General features: G+C 42.8%; 1 protein-coding gene across 1 annotated transcript; it reads left to right on the top strand.

Moving 5' to 3' along the window:
* The first annotated feature begins 392 nt into the window (after positions 1-392).
* On the top strand, positions 393-19,482 carry LOC121571536 (voltage-dependent calcium channel gamma-7 subunit-like). Its single transcript, XM_041883053.2, has 6 exons — positions 393-834; positions 7,269-7,464; positions 10,445-10,534; positions 13,051-13,191; positions 17,538-17,683; positions 18,991-19,482. Exons 2-6 carry the CDS (start codon positions 7,269-7,271, stop codon positions 19,462-19,464), a joined length of 1,047 nt encoding a protein of 348 aa, XP_041738987.1. The 5' UTR covers positions 393-834; the 3' UTR covers positions 19,465-19,482.
* The last annotated feature ends 3,893 nt before the right edge of the window (positions 19,483-23,375 follow it).

Raw genomic sequence — 23,375 nt, 5'->3', positions numbered from 1 at the left:
TAAAACCATACACATTGTCTGTGATTATCACACCACTCCCTAAAACCCCTTTTGTAATGTAAGTCCTCATTTGACTCTAACTCATGAGCAGTTTCTATATGCTTCCATGTTCTTTCTCTGTTTCAATTTAAATGTTACTGTAAATGGATGAATCACTTAAATGTTTCCAAGTAGCACTGTGTTGTTGCGCAAGACTGGTAGCATAATCATTGTCCTCATTTATCCTCTCTCTCCATACCACGTTGAATGCATGTGTGTGTGTGTGTGTGTGTGTGTGTGTGTGTGTGTGTGTGTGTGTGTGTGTGCGTGTTGCTTGTTGCGTGCGGGCGCGCACTTGCGTGAGTGTGATAGCCAACCCAACTGGGTGTCCGTGCTTGCCTCCGTGTCGTGTGTTTTTGGCTGTCTCCTTGCAACAGTAGAAGGTCTTCACTTGCTGTCGCGGCTTGCTGTCCCTCCCTCTGTGTGGCGCTTCCCCTCGCTTCCCACCATCTCACGCATCTCCCGCGCCATCCTCGGTATACCCATTCAACCGATTCTCCGCAGTGCTGAAATAGAGAGTGAGTGAAAGGAGGGGGGCAAAAGAGAGAGAGTGAGAGAGAGAGAGAGAGAGAGAGAAGCGAGGGGGCGATACGGTAAAACACACGATAGAGAAAGAGTCAGAGTCAGAGAGAGAGAGAGAGAGAGAGAGAGAGAGAGAGAGAGAGAGAGAGAGAGAGAGAGAGAGAGAGAGAGAGAGAGAGAGGGGGCGCAAAAGGAAAACTGCACAATCTGAAAAGGCTCCCTAGCGCGCGGATCTTTCGACGGCTGCACAATTCATTTGGACGGTCGGAAAGGGTGAGTAGTGCCAGTATGTGTCATCATTGCGCTATGCAAATTACCATTAATTTAATAAACCGTCTTAAAAAATGTCTAAATGTCTCATCATTCATCATCATAGTTTTCATTTTGGGTTATAGCAGTTCACACGTTTCGTGGTGATGTCGGTCTGTCAGAGTGTTGTGGGCTACAGTCAGTTTGTCTGTAACATTTGCTGCGTCTATTTAGTCTAGCTGAATACACACAGGAAATGTATGCAACTGACATTTGGGTTAGAAATTTTGAAAAAGCACTGTCTGTCGTTGTACTGCCTCGGGTCTCTCTCTCGCTCTCTCTCTCCGCAAGATGTGCGTGTGGCAGGCTCTGAGAATGTTATCTTTATGAATATTTCCTTCCCATGACATGTCTTGGTGATTAGAATCATTTGCGTGTCGCATTTGCCACTGGCGAGCGTTGTTCATTGCGGTGCTATAGGCGCACTGACTGAAGTGAGTGGTATGCCTGTTACTTTGGGAACCTGAGGGGAAGATGGTGGTATATGATGTGTGCTGCAGTAGCCTAGTTGTTGTGTATCTGGGTCCATGTGCATGTTTAAAATTGTGTGTGTGTGTCGAGTTTTTGATGGGTGTGTGACAGGAGGAAAGAGAACTAGAGGAGGAGGAGAAGGAGAGATAGAGAGGAGGAGGAGGAGAAGGAGAGAGAGGAAGAGGAGAAGGAGAGATAGAGAGCGAACGAGTGGTAAAAAAGTGTGGCTCTGGGTGTCCAATTTAAATGCTTGGATGGGTTATCCCTGTCTCTTTCAGTCAGTCTTAATAGCCTTCAATGCCTCAGCATATAATGCTAAAGAAAACAGACATGGCTGTCCATAGATCATGGATGTATTTGTGAATGGTGGTTAGTGCCTGTAACTGTAGGTATAGTTGGCCATGTACAGGCATGTGACACTCCTAAGTGTGTGTAGGCTCAGTCTGAGAGCTTGGATTCTCCTAACATTATTTGGGCCAAGGTCCCCAGACATGTCCCCCCCCCCTCTCTTTCCCCTCTTTCTTTCTCTCTCTCTCTCTCTCTCTCTCTCTCTCTCTCTCTCTCTCTTCTCTCTCATCCCTCTCTCTCCCATCCCTCTCTCTCTTTCCATCCCCATCTCTCCCAACCCTCTCTCCCATCTCTCTCTCTCTCTCTCTCTCTCTCTCTCTCTCTCTCTCTCTCTCTCTCTCTCTCTCTCTCTCTCTCTCTCTCTCTCTCTCTCTCTCTCCCCCCATACAGTTTATCTTCCCTTATTGAGCACATTTGATGTTCGTTATCTCTGTCATTCATGCATTTTAATGCACTGCACTCTGTACATGCATACAATGTACTGCACTCTGTACATTACTGTGCTGTTCACATACTTTCTCCTGTGCGTGGTTCTTCTCATTCAAGAACCCGATGTCAGACCACCTACTTTCCCATCCCTGCTTTAAATACTGCATTCTTCATGCCAGTTGGCTGAGCCTGCTGACTGTGGAACATATTGCCGCCTCAACAGAAAACAACACCCCTCCTGAGCCTTCATTGGCCGCTTATCTGGGAATACCATCTGTGGGGCTGGTCCCGGTGCCTTGGGAGTTGTAGTTTCTGTACCACTCAGCAGTTGTCTTGGTCCACTTGACCCATGATTGCTCCAAATTGCCTCATCCATCCATCCTTTATTTCCCTTCCACTTTCCATCATACTGTACTACGACGTTTAATGCAATGCTGTTCTAGGGAGACAATGCACAATGAAGCACTGTGCCTCTGCATAGTATACCATGTATTTCTTCCGATTTGATTCTTTAATCTGCAGAAGCCTGAATGCACATATTAAACATTTAGCTGTGTGTCCTTGAAAGTCGCTGGATCTGCTACATTTCATTGAGAGAACCCTAGTCCCATTTGACTGTACCTAAGATGTATGTCATAACACCTCTATTTCATGGTCATAACACACTCATTAGAATTACTTGACACCAGTCATAACACATTATGACAGTTCATGTCAAGTTATACCATTAACATAATAATAATAATAATATGCCATTTAGCAGATGCTTTTATCCAAAGCGACTTACAGTCATGTGTGCATACATTTTTACGTATTGTGGTCCCGGGGAACAAACCCACTACCCTGGCGTTACAAGCGCCATGCTCTACTAATTGAGCTACAACATGACACTTGGAACATTTTCAACACCAATGTTTTCATGCATGCTGACATTGGATTCACTACTAATGACATGTTAAGATAATGGATAATGCTATTTACATTTAAATTTTTTAGTCATTTAGCAGACGCTTTATGTATTCTTACCACAACCCTATATGCTGAGTGCTACAGTGCACCATACCCCAAGTAAAGTGCCTATTCCCTGAATGGCGCCATTCCTCACTGGTGGAAGGTCTTAAGTAATCAAACTTATGAATATTATTACACACTTATTAGCATCTGTATATTAATGACCCCAAATTACTGCCTTAATGAATAAACCTAGCTAATTAATTAAGTGTGAAGTTTGTTATTTAAGCTACAAAAAGGAGCTGACCCAGTACAGTATCGTTCTTGGATGCATACATGAGACTATAGGCTAGTAGTGCCCTTGGTTTTACACTATCTAGTTTTCTGGTATTTCAGCACCTCACTAGTGGACAGCTCCACACTCTAACCATGACCTCAAACATATTCCCCCTCAGCCACACTCTCTCTCTCTCTCTCTCTCTCTCTCTCTCTCTCTCTCTCGCTCTCTCTCTCTCGCACTCTCTCCAAAGTCTTAGTTTCACGCGATCTATTATTCTGTTATTTCAGCACCATACTAGTGGACAGATCCACACTCTCACTGACCTCAAACATTATTCCCTTGAAGCTTCTCTTCTCTCTCTCTCTCTCTCTCTCTCTCTCTCTCTCTCCAAACTCTCCCTCTACTGATCCCTTCTTTTATTTATCCCTTCCTCCATGGATTCCCTCCCTCCTTCATGCTATAACATAAAGCACCATTCACTATTCATCCCCCCATTCATGTGGCATTCATTACATTTGCTCCCGGACACCTAAGCTCTCCCAGTCCCAAGATAAAGTGGTGGAGCCTAGAGCTGGGACGATAAACAAAAACTGATCGACACCGACCATACCGATCACTTATCACAGGAATATTTTGCTGATATTATTCATTATGATATGTAGCCTATACTAGAGAAATGTGACATTTAACATGAAATAAGTTTGCTAATATTGGTGATTGCTAATTGCACAATTGATAGTTACAACCATCAAACTAGTAGTAGTAGTTTGAAGGATAATTAAAAAAACTGTGGTGCAAATTAATGTTATAAACTTATGGTTCTATTTATCGTCATCACATAAATTCAGGCAATTTATCGCAATATGGATTTATTTTTCTCCATATACCTTGCTGAGGTGGCAGCATGGGAATTATGGTTTATTCTGTAGGCTTTAACTACAAAGGGAATCTCATCCACCCCAATGCCCCATCTTAGAGAAACATAGGTCTCTTCGTGTTACAAGTGTGTTTCAAGGGAATGATGAATCAAGGGAATTGTTCTTTCTCACATCTTTCCTCACTTCAAAATGTTAGAGCACACAATGAATGACCCATGAGGGATTGACCCTGTCCACGTTCCATGCCTCTTACTCAATGTACTCTGTACTGAATGTGTTCCATCCATAAGGCCAGATGGTATCTATTAACCTTTCCACACATTGTGCCGACCCGAACCAAACTGTGCTGGCTTGGATATTTTCTTTTCACATTGTCCTTTTTAGAACGGTTCCAACAACTATGTACAGTGCCTTCGGAAAGTATTCAGACCCCTTGACTTTTTCCAAATTTGGTCATGTTACAGACTTATTCAAAAATGGATTAAAACAAATAATAATCTCATCAATCTACACACAATAACCCATAATGACAAAAGTGAAAACAGTTAAATTTTTATTTTACCACATTTATTAAAAATAGAAAACAGAAATACCTTATTTACATAAGTATTCAGACCCTTTGCTATGAGACTCGAAATTGAGCTCAGGTGCATCCTGTTTCCATTGATCATCCTTGAGATGTTTCTACAACTGGATTGGGGTCCCCCTGTGGTAAATTCAATTGATTGGACATGAATTGGAAAGGCACACAACCGTCTATAAAAGGTCCCACAGTTGACAGTGCATGTCAGAGCAAAAACCAAGCCATGAGGTCGAAGGAATTGTCCATAGAGCTCCGAGACAGCATTGTGTCGAGGCACAGATCTGGGGAAGGGTACCAAAACATGTATGCAGCATTGAAGGTCCCCAAGAACAGAGTGGCTTCCAGCATTCTTAAATGGAAGAAGTTTGGAACCACCAGACTCTTCCTAGAGCTGGCCGCCCGACCAAAGTTACCAATCGGGGGAGAAGGGCCTTGGTCAGGGTGGTGACCCGATGAACAGAGCAAAGTACAGAGAGATCCTTGATGAACACCTGCTCCAGAGTGCTCAGGACCTCAGACTGGGGTGAAGGTTCACCTTCCAACAGGACAACGACCCTAAGCACACAGCCAAGACAACGCAGGAGTGGCTTTGGGACACGTCTCTGAATGTCCTTGAGTGGCCCAGCCAGAGCCTGGACTTGAACCCGATCAACATCTCTGGAGAGACCTGAAAATAGCTGTGCAGCAACGCACCCCATCCAACCTGACAGAGCTTGAAAGGATCTGCAGAGAAGAATGGGAGAAACTCCCCAAATACAGGTGTGCCAAGCTTGTAGCGTCATAGCCAAGAAGACACGAGGCTGTAGTCGCTGCCAAAGGTGCTTTAACAAAGTACTGAGTAAAGGGTCTGAATACTTATGTAAATGTGATATTTCAGTTTTTGTAAAATTATAAATTAGCAAAAATTTATAAAAACCTGTTTTTGCTTTGGCATTATGGGGTATTGTGTGTAGATTGATGAGGGGAAAAAACTATTTAATCAATTTTAGAATAAGGCTGTAATGTAACAAAATGTGGAAAAAGTCAAGGGGTCTGAATCCTTTACAAAGGCAATGTATAGGTTGTTTTGGCTTGGCTCGGTTGCTCAGTAGCGTGAAAAGCCCTTAAATCTAAAGGAAAATTATTAAAGTATCTGTTTGAGACTGGTGTCTTCCCCCGCTCTGGCTGCCATGTCTAACACGCACAGTCAACATAGTTATTACAGAAGAAGCCATCTTCACATTCTGTTTGACCTTGCAGACACAAGTATGTGTCATACACAACTACTGAGCACAACATACGTTAACTGTTGCACCTCCTTACCAGCTCCTCCACTATCCCATCATCAGTGATGGCCTTGATGGAATCTTGACACATACACAGTCCCCCCTTTACCCTCGGTCACTCTTTCCTTGAGGTGACATTGTTTATTCAACGACTTTCTGAAGGTCTGGGTTGACTGGGTTCACGCGAGGGAGGCAGGCCGGATTTTTACCATATCAAATATTTGTAACTGGTGAGTCATCATGATTGAGAAAAATCCATTGTGACATTGCTGAATGTGCACTGCTGCATCTCAAATCAGTGATGAGGTCATTCGTTCGGCACCACAGTAGCTCTCCTCCTCTCCTCCTCTCCTCCTCTCCTCCTCTCCTCCTCTCTTCCTTTCCTCTCTTCCTTTCCTCTCTTCCTCTCCTCCTCTCCTCTCCTCCTCTCCTCTCTTCCTCTCCTCCTCTCCTCCTCTCCTCTCCTCCTCTCCCCCTCTCCTCTCCTCCTCCTCTCCTCTCCTCTCTTCCTCTCCTCCTCTCCTCCCCATGCAGGTTTTTCTTATTTTCTTTCTTCTCACCAGTGAAGCATTTGAGTGAGAAAAGCCACACTGTTATCAGTGGAGGAGCCTAACCTCTAATTTGCTGCACGCTGCTCTGTGATGGTGAGGTCATTCCATTCACAGTCATGTGGTCCCTGTGTTGCTTTTATCACTGGTTATGTATTCACTGTTATGCTATACCTATAGCCTAGTTAAACCAGACTGAATCCATTGAGTGAAACATTCAGCCTGGTTTAACCAAGCTAGTATTTAACGGATATGTACCAGTATTTAACGTATGTAACCACACTGGTGGATAAGCCTCCACTTCCCTCAGTCTTTGCTATTTTAAGATGAGTTGAAGACAGAACAACGAGGTGATACTGTTCTTTGGTTAATTATCTTCAATGAAATGTGAAGCATTGTGATAGAAGGGATCGTTCAGTCATCCGGATAAGCTTTCTCTTCATTTTTCTCAACACTAGAGGGGTTCCTCTATTGTAAGTTCATCTCTGTTGAGTTATCCTGATGAGAAAACCCACCAGGGTAGAGGTCAACTCCATTTCAACCAGGGTTTCCATTCATCTCCTCAATTAGCTGAAGTGAAATAGACTCGACCCCAAACCTCTCCTGTCCTCTCACCTCCTCACTCCACTCTCCTCTCCTCCTCAGATGAGCATGTTCAGCACGCGGGCGCTCACACTCCTGTCCTCGGTGTTTGGGGCGTGCGGCCTGCTCCTGGTTGGCGTGGCTGTGTCCACAGACTACTGGCTGCTGATGGAGGAGGGTGTCATTCTGCAGCAGAACCAGAGCATGGAGGTCAGGATGGCCCTGCACTCCGGCATGTGGAGGGTCTGCTTCGTGGCAGGTATACCGTAATAGACACATTTCGTTTATATGTACAGAAGCATACATAAACATATAGTGTACATATTTACACATAATGCTTCGTGGCAGGTTTTGTGTGAGGAAAGCAATACGCATAAACAGTAGTTCATATGTACAGAAGCACATCTACACGTACATTACTGTAATGCTTTGTGGCAGGTGCTGGAATAAACATAGGCTATATTCCATATGTCATTCTGTCACACACACACACACACACACACACATTATTGTTACCCCATTGTCTTACGTCAGATCGCGTAACTCATACGCGATGCTCGTCCCTCAACGGTTGTCACTAGTTACCACAGCCACAAAGTCCAAATTTGCTATATCATAAAAATTCATGAAAATAAAACGGTGCTTTTTGGTCTTAATTTAAGGTTAGGATTAGGCATAATGTTAGCAGTGTGGTTAATGTTAGGGATAGGGATAGGTTTAAAATCAGATTTTAAAAGGAGTGTAGCACCTATTTCTCGGTGCCAGAAACGCATACACTGAGTGTACAACACATTAGGAACACCTGCTCTTTCCTTGACATAGACTGACCAGGTGAATCCAGATGAAAGCTATGATCCCATATTGATGTGACCTGTTAAATCCACTTCAATCAGTGTAGATGAAGGGGAGGAGACAGGTTAAAGAATGAATTTAAAGCCTTGAGACAAATGAGACATGGATTGTGTATGTGTGCCATTCAAAGTGTGAATGGGCAAGACAAAATATTTAAATACCTTTGAATGGGGTATGGTAGTAGGTGCCAGGCACACTGCTTTGAGTGTGTCAAGAACTGCAACGCTGCTGGGCTCAACAGTTTCCTGTTTTTATCAAGCATGGTCCACCACCCAAAATACATCCAGTCAATTTAACACAACTGTGGGAAGCATTGGAGTCAACATGGGCCAGCATCCCTGTGGAATGCTTTCGACATCTTGTAGAGTCCATGCCCCGACAAATTGAGGCATTTCTGAGGGCAAAAGGGTGTGCAACTCAATATTAGGAAGATATTCCTAATGTTTTGTACACTCAGTGTATAATTAAGCAATAAAGCCCTGACATTGTAGGCATGCTGCCCCAATTAAGAGGGGCTGTTATCAGAAATCAGTCGTAGATCAGCATGTTTCTCCGCGATTGTTACGTTGGGGTCAGCGAGTGCAGCAGCAGCTGAGCTGGCGGGAGGCTACTGACTCACGGCAGATCAGGCAGCGCTAGCTGCTTCTTCAAAACGTATTCATTGTGATAAAATAATGTTGCTAAAGTAGCTTGCTAGCTAGCTAGCTAATGGAGAAAGCACTTGGTGTTTAGCATTGAGTGTGTGGACTAGGTTAGCTTCCTATTCATTTTATACAAAGTGACTAGCTTAGAGCTACATTAGCAAGCTAATGTCATGGACAAATTTAAGCTAATTGTCGGGCACATTGTAAAAATCCAGAAATACCAAACTTCTTAGCTAGATGTAAAATGACTTTTCTGACTTCCTCAGAAAAAAAACGTCACAATCAATTACGGATCTATTTTTACGCTGAGCTTATAATAATTCGGACTATTTGAGGGTGAAATAGGGTTCATTAGGCAATGTCACCTAAGTAATATCAGACAGAGGGAGGCGAAGCGAGAGCACTTTCTCTTCCAAAAATATGTCCATGTTAAGCAGATCCTTAATTATTAAGCAGGTTAGGAGTTTTTGTATGGGAGGCAATAGGAGTGTTGAATTTAGTCAAGATAAAAATAAATTGCTATTTTGATAAATGAGGCGTAATATATACGTTTTGTAATGCTTAGGTTGTTACGAGTGTACTGATATGTGTGATGCATATGAAATCCCAGCAACTTTGAGAAAAAATATATTCATGTGGCTAGCATAGCATCTCACTCTCTATTGAAAACAGGCAGTTGACGTCAACACCCCTCGTTGAATATAAAAAATGATATTCAAATAACTAGATGTATCCACCAATCCAAAGAGAGGAATAGGCGGGAGCTTGACAGCCCCCTGTTCTGCTCTGTGGACAACAAATCTCATTGTTAGGTCGGAGACATAAGCATCTCGTCATTATATCCATATCTCTGGTAATATGTTTGAATGTTATGGCAGCCCATTGTAGCCAGATTACTTTCAAGCTATCCCATTACCCTTTGCGAGATACGAGTAGAGTCTATCTGCGGACCGCAGACTGGTGGGCGCGGCGTGTAGTACCGATCGAATACACACAGCACCCACCAAGTAGTGCCACGCTAGAGTTGGGTTCAACAGGGTCTGGCTCCAGCAGATATGTCTACTCATGCAGTGACGTAATGCATTACAAGGACCCTCAATGGCAGTGGGCGTGGCGTGTAGCGGGCGCAGCGTGTAGTGGGCTCGGCATGTAGTTACTGCAGTCCGCAGATAGATATTATTGGACAGATCAGTGCAGGTGGAATTGATGCGCTATCTGACGTAAGACAATGATTGTTACCCATGACTCAGAGGCTTCAGTCTGCTAAGTTTGAAGGGAACGCTTAAGGAAAAATGTGCGCACACACACACGCACGCTCCTCTAGCCAGGGTTCTATTGGTGGCCCTCCAGGGGAATGGCATTGTTTGTGCTGGTGCTAGGTACATAAGGTGAAAGGTGAAAGATGCTGCTGTCGTGTGGATTGTGGCTTTCCTCGCTGACTGTTCACCTCTGTGCCACTCTGATTAACTGTCCCCCTCTCTGTCCAAATTCCAGGTTAATGACTTCCTCTCCATTCCACCCCTTGTCTCTTCTGCTCATCCACTAAAAACCTTGATTTCCACTCTCCCTCTGGGCCTATTCTCTGTCTCTCTCTCTCTCTCTCTCTCTCTCTCTCTCTCTCTCTCTCTCTCTCTCTCTCTCTCTCTCTCTCTCTCTCTCTCTCTCTCTCTCTCTCTCTCTCTCTCTCTCTCTCTCTCTCTCTCTCTCTCTCTCTCTCTCTCTCTCTCTCTCTCTCTCTCTCAGGACCTGAACAGGGGAGATGTGTAGCATCAGAATACTTCACCACTGAAGCTGAGATAGATATTGTGACCGAAAACACTGCAAATATACTGAGTAAGTGATGACACCTGACCACGGCGAGAAACGTGCAGGAAAATAACCCCTGGATGTCATTGTGTCATTGCTTTAGGCTCTGCTCAGGAAACATGTTGAGACAAAATAGTTCCCAACCTCTTTGATTTAAAACCTGTGTTGAACACTGCTCACGTTCCCTTTTTCTTTATTTAACAACTATTTTAATTATTTAAGATGTGGAAACTTGGAAAACCTTATAAAACTTTACTACAGTATATACAGCATGCTGCAGGCATAACAACCTGTAGGGAATTATAAACTGATGAAGGACATTTTCTCTTGGGAATGAATGTTACTTAATCGTTCTTTTATATGATTTCCTTTCTTCGTGATTGACAATTTAATACAATTGAATTAGAATGGTGGGGGCTAGTATTAAATAAAGCATGTATTTCTGTACACAAGTTCTCCCAATCCCAATTTAAGTCAACCTCTGTAACTACTTCATAAAGACTTTGTAGTCATGTAAGAAAGGAAGGAAGTGAAGCAGATGACAATCTTTTTCATGTTTAATTCATTTGTTCACTCATGACTTTCATTTGAATTAATAACAAATTATTATTTATAATGACGGCCTGGCAAGAGGCAAAAGGCCTCCTGTGGGGCAGGGGGCGGGGATTAAAAGTATATGACATAAACAGACAACACACACGGAAGACACTTGGCAACAGCACAGATACATCAGCAGACAGACAGTGGAAACAAAGCACATCACGACAGGAGAGACACCACCACACTACATGACGGGAGACCTGTGGCAACAAGACATCATGGCATACACATTGTTAAGAGCAGACAACAGCATGAGGGACAAAATAGGCAGAGACAAAGCACATCACGACAAGAGGGACATCACGACACTACATGATGGGAGATCTATGGCAACAATGCAAAACATTGTAGGAACAGGCAACAGCACGAGGGACAAAGTAGGCAGCAAGGTATAACAGGCAAATGGGTAACAAAGTATAACAGGAAAACCCAGTTAGAAGGTGGCAGACTACAATACAAGTAACATAGCACTACTGAATAGACAAATAGACAACGTAACAAATAATTGCAGAGCAAGCAGACAGACATAAAAAAGACACGTAATCAGTAGCCTGAGTTATTGGTTTGCATAACAAATACAGCATAACAAATATACCATAACAGCTACAACATAACAGCTACAGTATAACAGCTACAACATAACAGCTATAACATAACAGCTACAACACAACAGCTATAACATAACAGCTACAACATAACAGCTATAACATAAACGCTACAACATAACAGCTATAACATAACAGCTACAACATAACAGCTACAACATAACAGCTACAACATAACAGCTACACCATAACAGCTACAGCATAACAGCTACAGCATAACAGCTACAGCATAACAGCTACAACATAACAACTACAACATAACAGCTATAACATAACAGCTACAACATAATAGCTACAGCATAACAGCTACAACATAACAACTACAGCTACAGCATAACAGCTACAACATAACAGCTACAGCATAACAGCTACAGCATAACAGCTACAGCATAACAGCTACAACATAACAGCTACAGCATAACAGCTACAGCATAACAGCTACAGCATAACAGCTACAACATAACAACTACAACATAACAGCTATAACATAACAGCTACAACATAATAGCTACAACATAACAGCTACAGTATAACAGCTACAACATAACAGCTACAACATAACAGCTATAACATAACAGCTACAACATAACAGCTACAGCATAACAGCTACAACATAACAACTACAGCTACAGCATAACAGCTACAACATAACAGCTACAGCATAACAGCTACAGCATAACAACTACAGCATAACAGCTACAGCATAACAGCTACAGCATAACAGCTACAGCATAACAGCTACAACATAACAGTTATAACATAACAGCTACAGTATAACAGCTACAACATAACAACTACAGCATAACAGCTACAGCATAACAGCTACAGCATAACAGCTACAGCATAACAGCTACAACATAACAGTTATAACATAACAGCTACAGCATTACAGCTACAACATAACCGCTACAGCATAACAGCTACAGTATAACAGCTACAGCATAACATCTACAGCATAACAGCTACAACATAACAGCTACAACATAATAGCTACAACATAACAGCTACAAATCATTTATATACTTGTATACCAGTTTAGACCATTCACATTTTTCAATGTGTTACGTACAGTGCATTAATTTATTTATGAACTTAATTATTAATAAATAGAGGAAGAGTGTAACAGAAAGCATTTTCCACTGAACACAACTTAACTTTCATTATCGCAGTGGGACACTGAAACTTGGATTAAAACAATGTAAGAAATGTTGAATATTTTTGACTATGTTTGATATTTTTTATTTCATTGTTTTACTTAACTCTTCATCCTTCTCTCAATGTATCTTTCTCTCTTCTTCTGTCTTTCTCTCGCCCTGTTTCCTTCTATCCCTTCATCAGAGATGGTACGGACAGCCACACCGTTCCCCATGGTGTCGCTGCTCTTTGTCTTCACTGCCTTCGTCATCAGTAACATCGGACACATCCGGCCACAGCGCACCATCCTGGCCTTCATCTCCGGAATCTTCTTCATCCTCTCAGGTACGGAGCCACATGCTTTTTGATGATGAAAGGAAATGATAAAGGTTTCCCATTGGCTGTTGTTTTAATGATGTTCAGTATTAAAGATACTTATTGGTTGATGAGAGCTGCCACTGGTATGTAAAGTAGGTTCTGTGTGGTCTGGGTCTGGAACCCCCCTGATTGGTTGTTGATTTAGTGGCTTGGCTAACAGCGTATCCTGATCCTCAGTTGTCTATAAGATTACATCAGTTTCTATTTGGGGGAATTGCAGATCTTGCTCACAGATGCTAGCCTAGCATGAGATGCTGCTTACAGAGCAGTTATGTGCCCATCTTGTCCTTATTACATGTCACTGACCTAAAGCAGTGAACGATTGCACTGTTTCAGGCGCAAATTGAAAAAGTAATGGTTTTCTAGTAGTTCACTCGGTGAAAGGTATTTTCTGTGTAAATATTGAACTATAAATTGTGCCTTCCTGTATAAAGTGCATTCGGAAAGTATTCAGACCCCTTTACTTTTTACGTTTTACATTGTTACGTTAAAACCTCATTCTAAAATTGATTAAATCGTTTTTTTCCCTCATCAATCTACACACAATACCCCATAATGACAAAGCAAAAACAGGTTTTTAGAAATGTTTGCAAATGTATAGAATATAAATAACTGAACTATAACATTTACATAAGTATTCAGACCCTTTACTCAGTACTTTGTTGAAGAACCTTTGGCAGCGATTACAGCCTCGAGTCTTCTTGGGTATGACGCTACAAGCTTGGCACACCTGTATTTGGGGAGTTTCTCCCATTCTTCTCTGCAGATCCTCTCAAGGTCTGTCAGGTTGGATGGGGAGCGTCGCTGCACAGCTATTTTCAGGTCTCTCCACAAATGTTCGATCAGGTTCAAGTCCGGGCTCTGACTGGGCCACTCAAGGACATTCAGAGACTTGTTCCGAAGCCACTCCTGCATTGTCTTGGCTGTGTGCCTAGGGTTGTTGTCCTGTTGGAAGGTGAATATTTGTCCCAGTCTGAGGTCCTGAGCGCTCTGGAGCAGGTTTTCATCAAGGATCTCTCTGTACTTTGCTCTGTTAATCTTTCCCTCGATCCTGATGTCTCCCAGTCTCTGCCACTGAAAAACATCCTCACAGCATGATGCTGCCACTGCCATGCTTCACCATAGGGATGGTGCCTGGTTTACTCAAGATGTGACGCTTGGCATTCAGGCCAAAGAGTTTAATCTTGGTTTCATCAGACCAGAGAATCTTGTTTCTCATGGTCTGAGAGTCCTTTAGGTGCCTTTTGGCAAACTCCAAGTGGGCTGTCATGTGCCTTTTACTGAGGAGTGGCTTCCATCTGGCCACTCTACCATTAAGGCCTGATTGGTGGCGTGCTGCAGAAATGGTTGTCCTTCTGGATGGTTCTTCCATCTCCACAGAGGAACTCTAGAGCTCTGTCAGAGTGACCATCGGGTTCTTGGCCACCTCCCTGACCAAGGCCCTTCTCCCCTGATTGCTCAGTTTGGCCGGGCGGCCAGCTCTAGGAAAAGTCTTGGTGGTACCAAAATTCTTCCATTTAAGAATGATGGAGGGCACTGTGTTCTTGGGGACCTTCAATGCTGCAGAAATGTTTTGGTACCCTTCCCAAGATCTGTGCTTCGAAACAATCCTGTCTCGGAGCTCTACGGACAATTCCTTCGACCTCATGGCATGGTTTTTGCTCTGACATGCACTGTCAACTGTGGGACCTTATATAGACAAGTGTGTGCCTTTTCAAATCATGTCCAAACAATTGAATTTACCACAGGTGGACTCCAATCAAGTTGTAGAAACTTCTCAAGGATGATACATGGAAACAGGATGCACCTGAGCTCAATTTCGAGTCTCATAGCAAAGTGTCTGAAAACGTATGTAAATAAGGCATTTATTTTATTTTTAATTTTTTTATTTACATTTGCCAACATTTCTAAAAACCTGTTTTCACTTTGTCATTATGGGGTATTGTATGTAGATTGATGAGGAATTGTTTTTATTTAATCCATTTTAGAATAAGGCTGTAACATAACAAAATGTGGAAAAAGGGAAGGGGTCTGAATACTTTCCGAATGCACTGTACTTATGCTAAAATGTGTATTCTATTCTACTGAGCCATTTACTTTATGTTTGTATTCTTATATTTTATTATTTCTTATTATTGTTGAATTAACAAGAAGGAACCTGCAAGTAAGCATTTCATTGGACTAATAAAATGTGAAACTTGAAACATGGGGCTGTGAATTGAGAAGAAAATACTTCAGATAATAGGTCCCAAGAAACAACTTAAGAAATCGACTGGCTTGAGAAAATATTGAGTTTGTTGTTATTATTCACTCTGTTTCTTTGAAGCCATTTGAACAAACTGACAGCTTTATAGATGCTCAGCGGGACATTGTTCTCAATGTCTTTGTCGTAGAAAAGATGTTGTGGTTGCCATTGAATTCAATTTCATCGACATTCCACAACACAAAAGATAGAAAATGTAATCACAAACAAAACATTCTCACACCCCGATTCAGGATCAGCTTTCCATACACCTTCTCCTAACCCAAACCATTCTGATAAAACTGAATGGAAGACACTTCAAACTGGCTCCGGTGGAGCCTGCCTTTCTTCAGAGAGGGACAGCTCTCTGTTCTGTTTTTTTCTAGCACGCCCACGCAGAACGTCTGACTGCTGCTGAGAGGGAAGCAGGCGAGGTGACGAGCTAGCAGCAGCTAGCCACAGCTCCCCCTGCTGAGACAGTAAGGGGGAGCCAGGTCACTGGTACCCAGGAGCTTTGGTCGCTGCAGCTGCAGCTGCTGTTACTGCTGCCTGCTGGAGCCTGCTGCCTGAATCTCCTGCTGTTGTTGTTGTTGTGGTGCTGGTCAGGGCTGATTATGTAGTGGGGCTGCTGTACTGGTTAATGGTGGTGGAGGATTTTAGGGTCAGAGGCTGCAGAAGCCGAGGCTGGCTGGCTGAGGAAAAGCACTGACACATCCTTTAATGGGGTTTTCTTTCTCTTCCACCACTCTGCTTGTATGTTGTCCTCGTTTATCGCATATTCGCAGGCATGCAGGCAGTGGTTTGGATTTGGTTTCCATTTAGAAAATATAATAAGGCTCATTTATTCAAAATAATGAATAATGAAAATGTGGTTCAAGAGGAAGTCTTGAGGATCTTCTTATTCAGTTGTTTTATTGTGGTTTTTTAACCCATCAGGGGAAATGTGCTCAAATGTTTGGCCATACGAGCTCTTTTCAGTGTGAAAGCAGAAACATGTAGCAACAATGGTGGCTTTAGGAAGGCTAACTAAGCAAACTAATTGAGAGACTGTGATTATTTGCAGCAGTGGCACTAATTTAGCAGCTGTGGTGCTCATATTTGTAGTAGTAGTAGTAGCAATGTTTAGTAATTTGCAATGTATCATAATCACGTTTTACTGTCTATAATTTATGATTCTTGTTTTCATAAAATAATGCTCTCATAAAATAACACTTATTTCACTTTGACCTGCATTGTTAGAGCTCCGAGTATAAGATTTTCACTGTACCCTGAAATCACACCTGCAACCCTGTACATCTGACTATTAAACTTCTAATCTAAATCAAAGTTTTCTACCTGAAACCAAAAAGGGTTCTTCAAAGGGTTCTCCTGTGGGCATAGCCGAAGAACCCTTTTAGGTTCTAGATAGCACCTTTTTTTCTAAGAGTGTAGGCCACATACTGTCCCACTTTCCGTCTGTCTTGCTCTCTATGTTAAGGAGATCTATTTGGATGCCAAGGCAACAAGCAGTCAGAGATGTACTCATACAAAAAAAAGACTACGTCTCTCCACCTTTCTTTTCATCTCTAACTCTCTCCCTCCATCTTGCTCACTGTGTATCCTCTTGTCTCCAAATCTCTCTCTCGCTCTCCCTACCACCCACCCTCCCCTTCATGTTCACACTCTCTGACCCATTCCCCCACCCACTCTCGCCCCTGGCGTTTGTCCCTTCCCTCCTCCCTTCCGTTCTCTTTCCTCTACCCTTCTCTCTCTCATTCTCACTTATGATTCCCCATCACCCTTCCTCTCTCGCTCACTGTTTCATATAATCTCCTCAACACTGTGCACTCCCTCTCTCCCCCTCTCCATTCTTTCTCTCTCTCCTCTTCCTCTCTCCCCCTCCACTGGCTCGCCTCTTCTCCCCTCCTCCATTCTCTCCCCTCCTCTCTCCCTCTCTCCATTCCATCTCTCTCGCTTTCCTCTACTCCTTCCCATGTCTTTCTCTGCCTCTATGCCCCTCATTGCCTCTCTCTGGCGCCCTGCTTTCCCTTTCCCTCTTTTTCTCTCCATCCTGTCCTCTCCCCCTTCTCAGGGCTCAGCCTGGTGGTGGGCCTGGTCCTCTACATCAGCAGCATCAACGACGAGGTGATGAACCGGCCGCGTGAGCCTGAGCACTTCTTCCACTACCACTACGGCTGGTCCTTCGCCTTCGCTGCCAGCTCCTTCCTCCTCAAAGAGGTCAGCACACCCGTCCGCCTGCTAGTGTAGTGGCCGACCACTAGCTATTAACCTCTGCTAACTGCTAACCGGCTAGCTTAGTGCTTCACGGTTAGGATCCCCCCCCCAACTCACATCAATATTCATAAATGTTAATAGCGCACACTTTAGGGCGACAGCTCTGTCACAGCGGCAGCTTAAAACGCTGCTGTTGTCACATGAATATACCGTTCGCTACAGGGCTTTTCTTTTTCTCCAGCCCCTCTGCAGCGGCAGGACGAAGAGGAGGGGGAATAGCACTTAGCGCTGGCGTTGACGTGCTCGAGTTTCAAGGATGTTGTACTAAGATGTCAGCGATGAATAGTGGATGTGGTGTAAATGTTTGTGCGGATGTTTGGCGCAACACTGCATTTTTGATAACGAGTTATTACACGGAGGAGCGGTTTGGTTGAATCTGAGCACTATTATGTCTTCAGTGCATTGCAGAGGTTTGTGCATCATATAAACGTATTCCACAGTTGAAAATAACGCATGCATGTAATGTTATTAACATGTTTAGTATTTTATATTAATTCAAAACATTTTATAGATCTTTCTGGATGCTATATTACATCCTGTTGTATTGAGGGGTATTGTGTTTTATTAAAGGCACAGTGCAGTCAAATACGTGATTTTCCTGTGTTTTATATATATATTTCCACACTATGAGGTTGGAATAACATTGTGAAATTGTGAAAATTATTCTAATGCCCTTTAAGTGTAAGAGCTGTTTGAAAAGACCGCCTGAAATTTCTGCCTGTTTTGGTGGGATGGAGTTTATAGACCAGTAAGAAAGAGAGTTCCAAACCTCTCTGCCAATAGCAGCTAGTTTTCAGTTTTCCATTCCCAACTCAGACCACTCCCAGACAGTCCTAGCAAAATCATTGCTTGAGAAATGACTTTTTGCTAAGAAGCTATTTTTGTTTCTTCTTGACCATTTTAATTGAAAACAATCACTGCGCTATACAATTACTACTACTACTATTTCTACTTTAATTGAAAACAATCACAGTAAGGTACTTCATTGTTACCTAGAAATGATTTGATATTTAGATTAAAAACGGCTGCATTGGACCTTTAAATGTTCCAGTGTTTATTGTATTTCATGGTCCAGTACTGTATGTCATTTTTATATAATATAATACATTTTTATTTAGGCTTCTTTTTGCTGTGGTTCATAGTGTGCCTGATGCGTGATGGCCCAATGTGTCACTTATGACTTGTTTATGATGGTGTTTCAGTGTTTCATGTCATGTATTAATACGAGCGCTTGCTCTGCTCTCTCCCAGGGGGCCGGGGTGATGTCAGTGTACCTCTTCATGAAGCGCTACGCCGAGGAGGAGATGTACCAGCCCCACCCGTCCCTCTACCGCCCCCGCCTGTCCGAGTGTAGCGACTACAGTGGCCAGTACCTGCACCCCGAGTCGTGGCCTCCTCCGCAGCGGGGCCGCAGCGCGTCTGAGGTCTCCAGTGACATCTCCATCCAGCTGAACCAGACGCCCCCGCCGCCCAAGGGCAGCTCCCAGCAGCAACAGCAGCAGCAGCAGCAACAACAACAGCAACAGGCCCCATCCTCTGGCCCCTCCTCGGGCGCCAGCTACCAGCAGTCCTCCTCCTCCTTCTCCTACCCCCACCACACCATGTCCTCTCACCCCAGCGGGCCTCCTCCCCAGTCCATGCCCATACCCATGGCCATGCCCCCCTCTGCCCAGCCCCCTCCCCGCTACCACCAACACATGCGCATGAGTGCCTCGCCATGCTAGAAGGGGGGAGTGAGGGATGGGGGGTAGACAAAGTGGGGGTTGGCTCTGTCATATGTGCAACACACAGAGACAGATGCAAACACACACACGCTTGTACACACACAAACACACAGATACACGCATGAAGAGTGTGGGAGGAGAGATGGAAGAGAGGATGAGAGAAGGAGATTTAGGAGATCAAGAGCAAGAAGGGAATGAACGAGGGAAAGAAAACGAGGTGGGTGGAGGATGATTTAAAATGTATGCTGTGCCTAAGATGAAGACAGACATTTTAGCAAACTTTCAGAGAGAGGGAGGAAATAAGGGAGGGAGGGAGAGAGGGAGGAAGAGAGGGAGGAAGAGAGGGAGGGAGAGAGGGAGGGAGGGATATGATAATTATTTACACAATAAGAAAAAGAGGGAGGAGGAGAAGTGAGGGGGGCTGTGAGAAAGAGTGCTGCTGTTTCAGAAGAATAAGCATAAGATGCATTTCAAGCACTAACACACAAGAATCAAGAACACATTGTATATGCATAGAGATTTATACTTAAACTGTATAGACATTTTTCTTTAAGTGCTGGAAAAACAAATGTTGAAAGCTTAACCATGTTTGTCTTTCATGAGATGTGTATTACTGTATGACTAGGTCTATCATTTTATTAATCATGTGTATTTGAGAGGCATTGTTGGATGAATGTTCCCATTTTGAGGTTCGAGGACAGAAATCTGAGACTTCTGAAGATCATTCAAGAGGGTTCTGTGACTGAAACTGTACATATTGTAACATATCAGATTCTCCTCTGCAGTAGCATTCTTCTACTACCGGTATACATGTCCAGGTGGCAGGCTTCAGCATCCATTTTGGAATCCATAAAAACACTTGAATTTTTGTTGTTATGTTTTTGACTAAAATGTCATAGTAACAAAGAAAATCCATAACTTTCCATCATTTATAAATATTTACGACTGAGAATATAAAAAAGCACCCATTTTACTACCAAGAATGAGAACATATTTGCAGATGCCATGAGACATATGATCCTCCTTTGATTGCTAATTAGCTTGAGTGTTCATATTCTGTAGCACATGGCTGCTTACCGCTAGAGTATCTTTCTTCTCTTTATAGTTACCAGAAGAGCGTCCCATTTAGCAATGGAGTAGATTGATGAAGTAAATACTGTGTTTGTTTTGAAATGTTTACTTTTCTCCATTTGACTGTGACTGGGTGTATATAATACATGTTGCCTATGCAGCCTACCCACTGAACTACATGTTTACATTATATTCTATGTTTATTGGTATACTTAATGTAAATGCAACACACACACACACACACACACACACACCAGCTTCAACAGTCCTGCTATAACTACAATTACTACTACTACTACTATTTCTACTACTAATATCAAAATAAAGATTGTGACCATTATCATTAGCTATGTTTCTAAACATCTGTATTATAATAATAATGTAAGTAAATGCGACATGATAAATGATAAAACCATAAATGAGGATGTGAAAGCAAGAAAGTGTTTGATAAGAGTTTAACATTGTCAAATATAAAGCACAGAAATATATTTCAAGATAGTGTCTATGTTAGTGAGGTGTTAAACGAGAGCAAAACATGACCAATGGGTCTCTGTAGCGCCCTCTAGTGCTGTTGCTGTGAGTCTGATGGCTCTGCATCGGGGTTGAACTTTTGTATCATGACATGCACACTTTTGTAGCGAACAAGACCGATACCAATTCCCGACTTGGGGATAGAAGAAGATTTATAACAAAGTCTTGCAATATCTCCCTATAAATAGTGAACAAATTCCACTAGACATTGAATTGCATTCCAATTGTTTTCCTAATAAGATGTGACTGTTTTTCAGAATTCCAGATATTTTCCTGCAATCAGATAACTTGATCAAATGTATTTTAATATTTATATTGTTCATTATGTAGCAGATGCACATACTCATGTGATGGAAGGTAGTATTATTTAGTTTGGGACCCAGGACAGTGATGTACAGCCTATGATAGACTATAGAGTAAAATATATGAATGCATTATCAAAGAACAGGACTGGTTCCTGCTGGAGAGAAAATTATAACAAAAGGATAACTCATATTTGTAGCTTGTTCTATAATCATAATAGGTAGAATAGTGTAGTGGTGTAGTTTTATTAAAACTATAGTGTAATATATATATATATACAGTGCATTTGGAAAGTATTCAGACCCCTTTACTTTTTGCACATTTTTTACATTACAGCCTTATTCTAAAATTGATTAAATAGTTTTTTCCGCTCATCAATCTACACACAATACCCCATAATGACAAAGCAAATATAGGTTGTAATACATTTTTAAAAATTCTGAAATATCACATTTACATAAGTATTCAGACCCTTTACTCAGTACTTTGTTGAAGCACCTTTGGCAGCGATTACAGCCTTGAGTCTTCTTGGGTATGACGCTACAAGCTTGGCACACCTGTATTTGGGGAGTTTCTGCCATTCTTCTCTGCAGATCCTCTCAAGCTCTGTCAGGTTGGATGGGGAGCGTCGCTGCACAGCTATTTTCAGGTCTCTCCAAAGATGTTCAATCGGGTTCAAGTCCAGGCTCTGGCTGGGCCACTCAAGGACATTTAGAGACTTGTCCTGAAGCCACCCTGTGTTGTCTTGGCTGTGTGCTTAACGTCGTTGTCCTGTTGGAAGGTGAACCTTCGTCCCAGTCTGAGGTCCTGAGCGCTCTGGAGCAGGTGTTCATCAAGGATCTTTCTGTACTTTGCTCCATTCATCTTTCCCTCAATTCTGACTAGTCTTCCAGTCCCTGCCCCTGAAAAAGATCCCCACAGCATGATGCTGCCACCCCCATGCTTCACCGTAGGGATGGTGCCAGGTTTCCTCCAGACATGATGCTTGGCATTCAGGCCAAAGACTTCAATCTTGGTTTCATCAGACCAGAGAATCTTGTTTCTCATGGTCTGAGAGTCCTTTAGGTGCCTTCTGGCAAACTCCAAGTAGGCTGTCATGTGCCTTTTACTGAGGAATGGCTTCCGTCTGGTCACTCTACCATAAAGGCCTGATTGGTGGAGTGCTGCAGAGATGGTTGTCCTTTTGGGAGGTTCTCACATCTCCACAGAGGAACTCTGGAGCTATGTCAGAGTGACCATCGGGTTCTTGGCTCAGTTTGGCCGCGCCAGCTCTAGGAAGAGTCTTGATGTTACCAAACTAATTCCATTTAAGAATAATGGAGGCCACTGTGTTCTTGGGGACCTTCAATGCTGCAGAAATGTTTTGGTACCCTTCCCCAGATCTGTGTCTCGACACAATCCTGTCTCGGAGCTCTATGGACAATTCCTTTGACCTCATGGCTTGGTTTTTGCTCTGACATGCACTGTCAACTGTGGGACCTTATATAGACAGGTGTGTGCCTTTCCAAATCATGTCCAATCAATTGGATTTACCACAGGTGGACTCCAATCAAGTTGTAGAAACATCTCAAGGATGATCAATGGAAACAGTATGCACCTGAGCTCAATTTCGAGTCTCATAGCAAAGGGTCTGAATACTTATGTAAATAAGGTATTTCTGTTTTAGATTTTTTATAAATTAGCAAACATTTCTAAAAACCTGTTTTTGCTTTGTCATTATGGGGTAATCCATTTTAGAAGAAGGCTGTAATGTAACAAAATGTGGAAAAAGGGAAGGGGTCTGAATACTTTCCGAATGCACTGTATATATAAAATATAGGCCTGTTATATTATTATATGCCTGTTATGATTTGGTGTGAGAGGTTGATTAATTGAAAGAGAGAGAGAGAGAGAGAGAGAGAGAGAGAGAGAGAGAGAGAGAGAGAGAGAGAGAGAGAGAGAGAGAGAGAGGGTAGAGAGCGAGAGAGAGAGAGGCGAGAGAGAGAGAGAGAGGAGAGAGAGAGAAA

The sequence above is a fragment of the Coregonus clupeaformis genome, chromosome 8, assembly GCF_020615455.1.
Source record: "Coregonus clupeaformis isolate EN_2021a chromosome 8, ASM2061545v1, whole genome shotgun sequence".
Classification (NCBI taxonomy): Eukaryota; Metazoa; Chordata; class Actinopteri; order Salmoniformes; family Salmonidae; genus Coregonus; species Coregonus clupeaformis.
The sequence above is the reverse complement of the archived record's forward strand: the minus strand, read 5'-3'. Positions and strand labels throughout refer to the sequence as shown.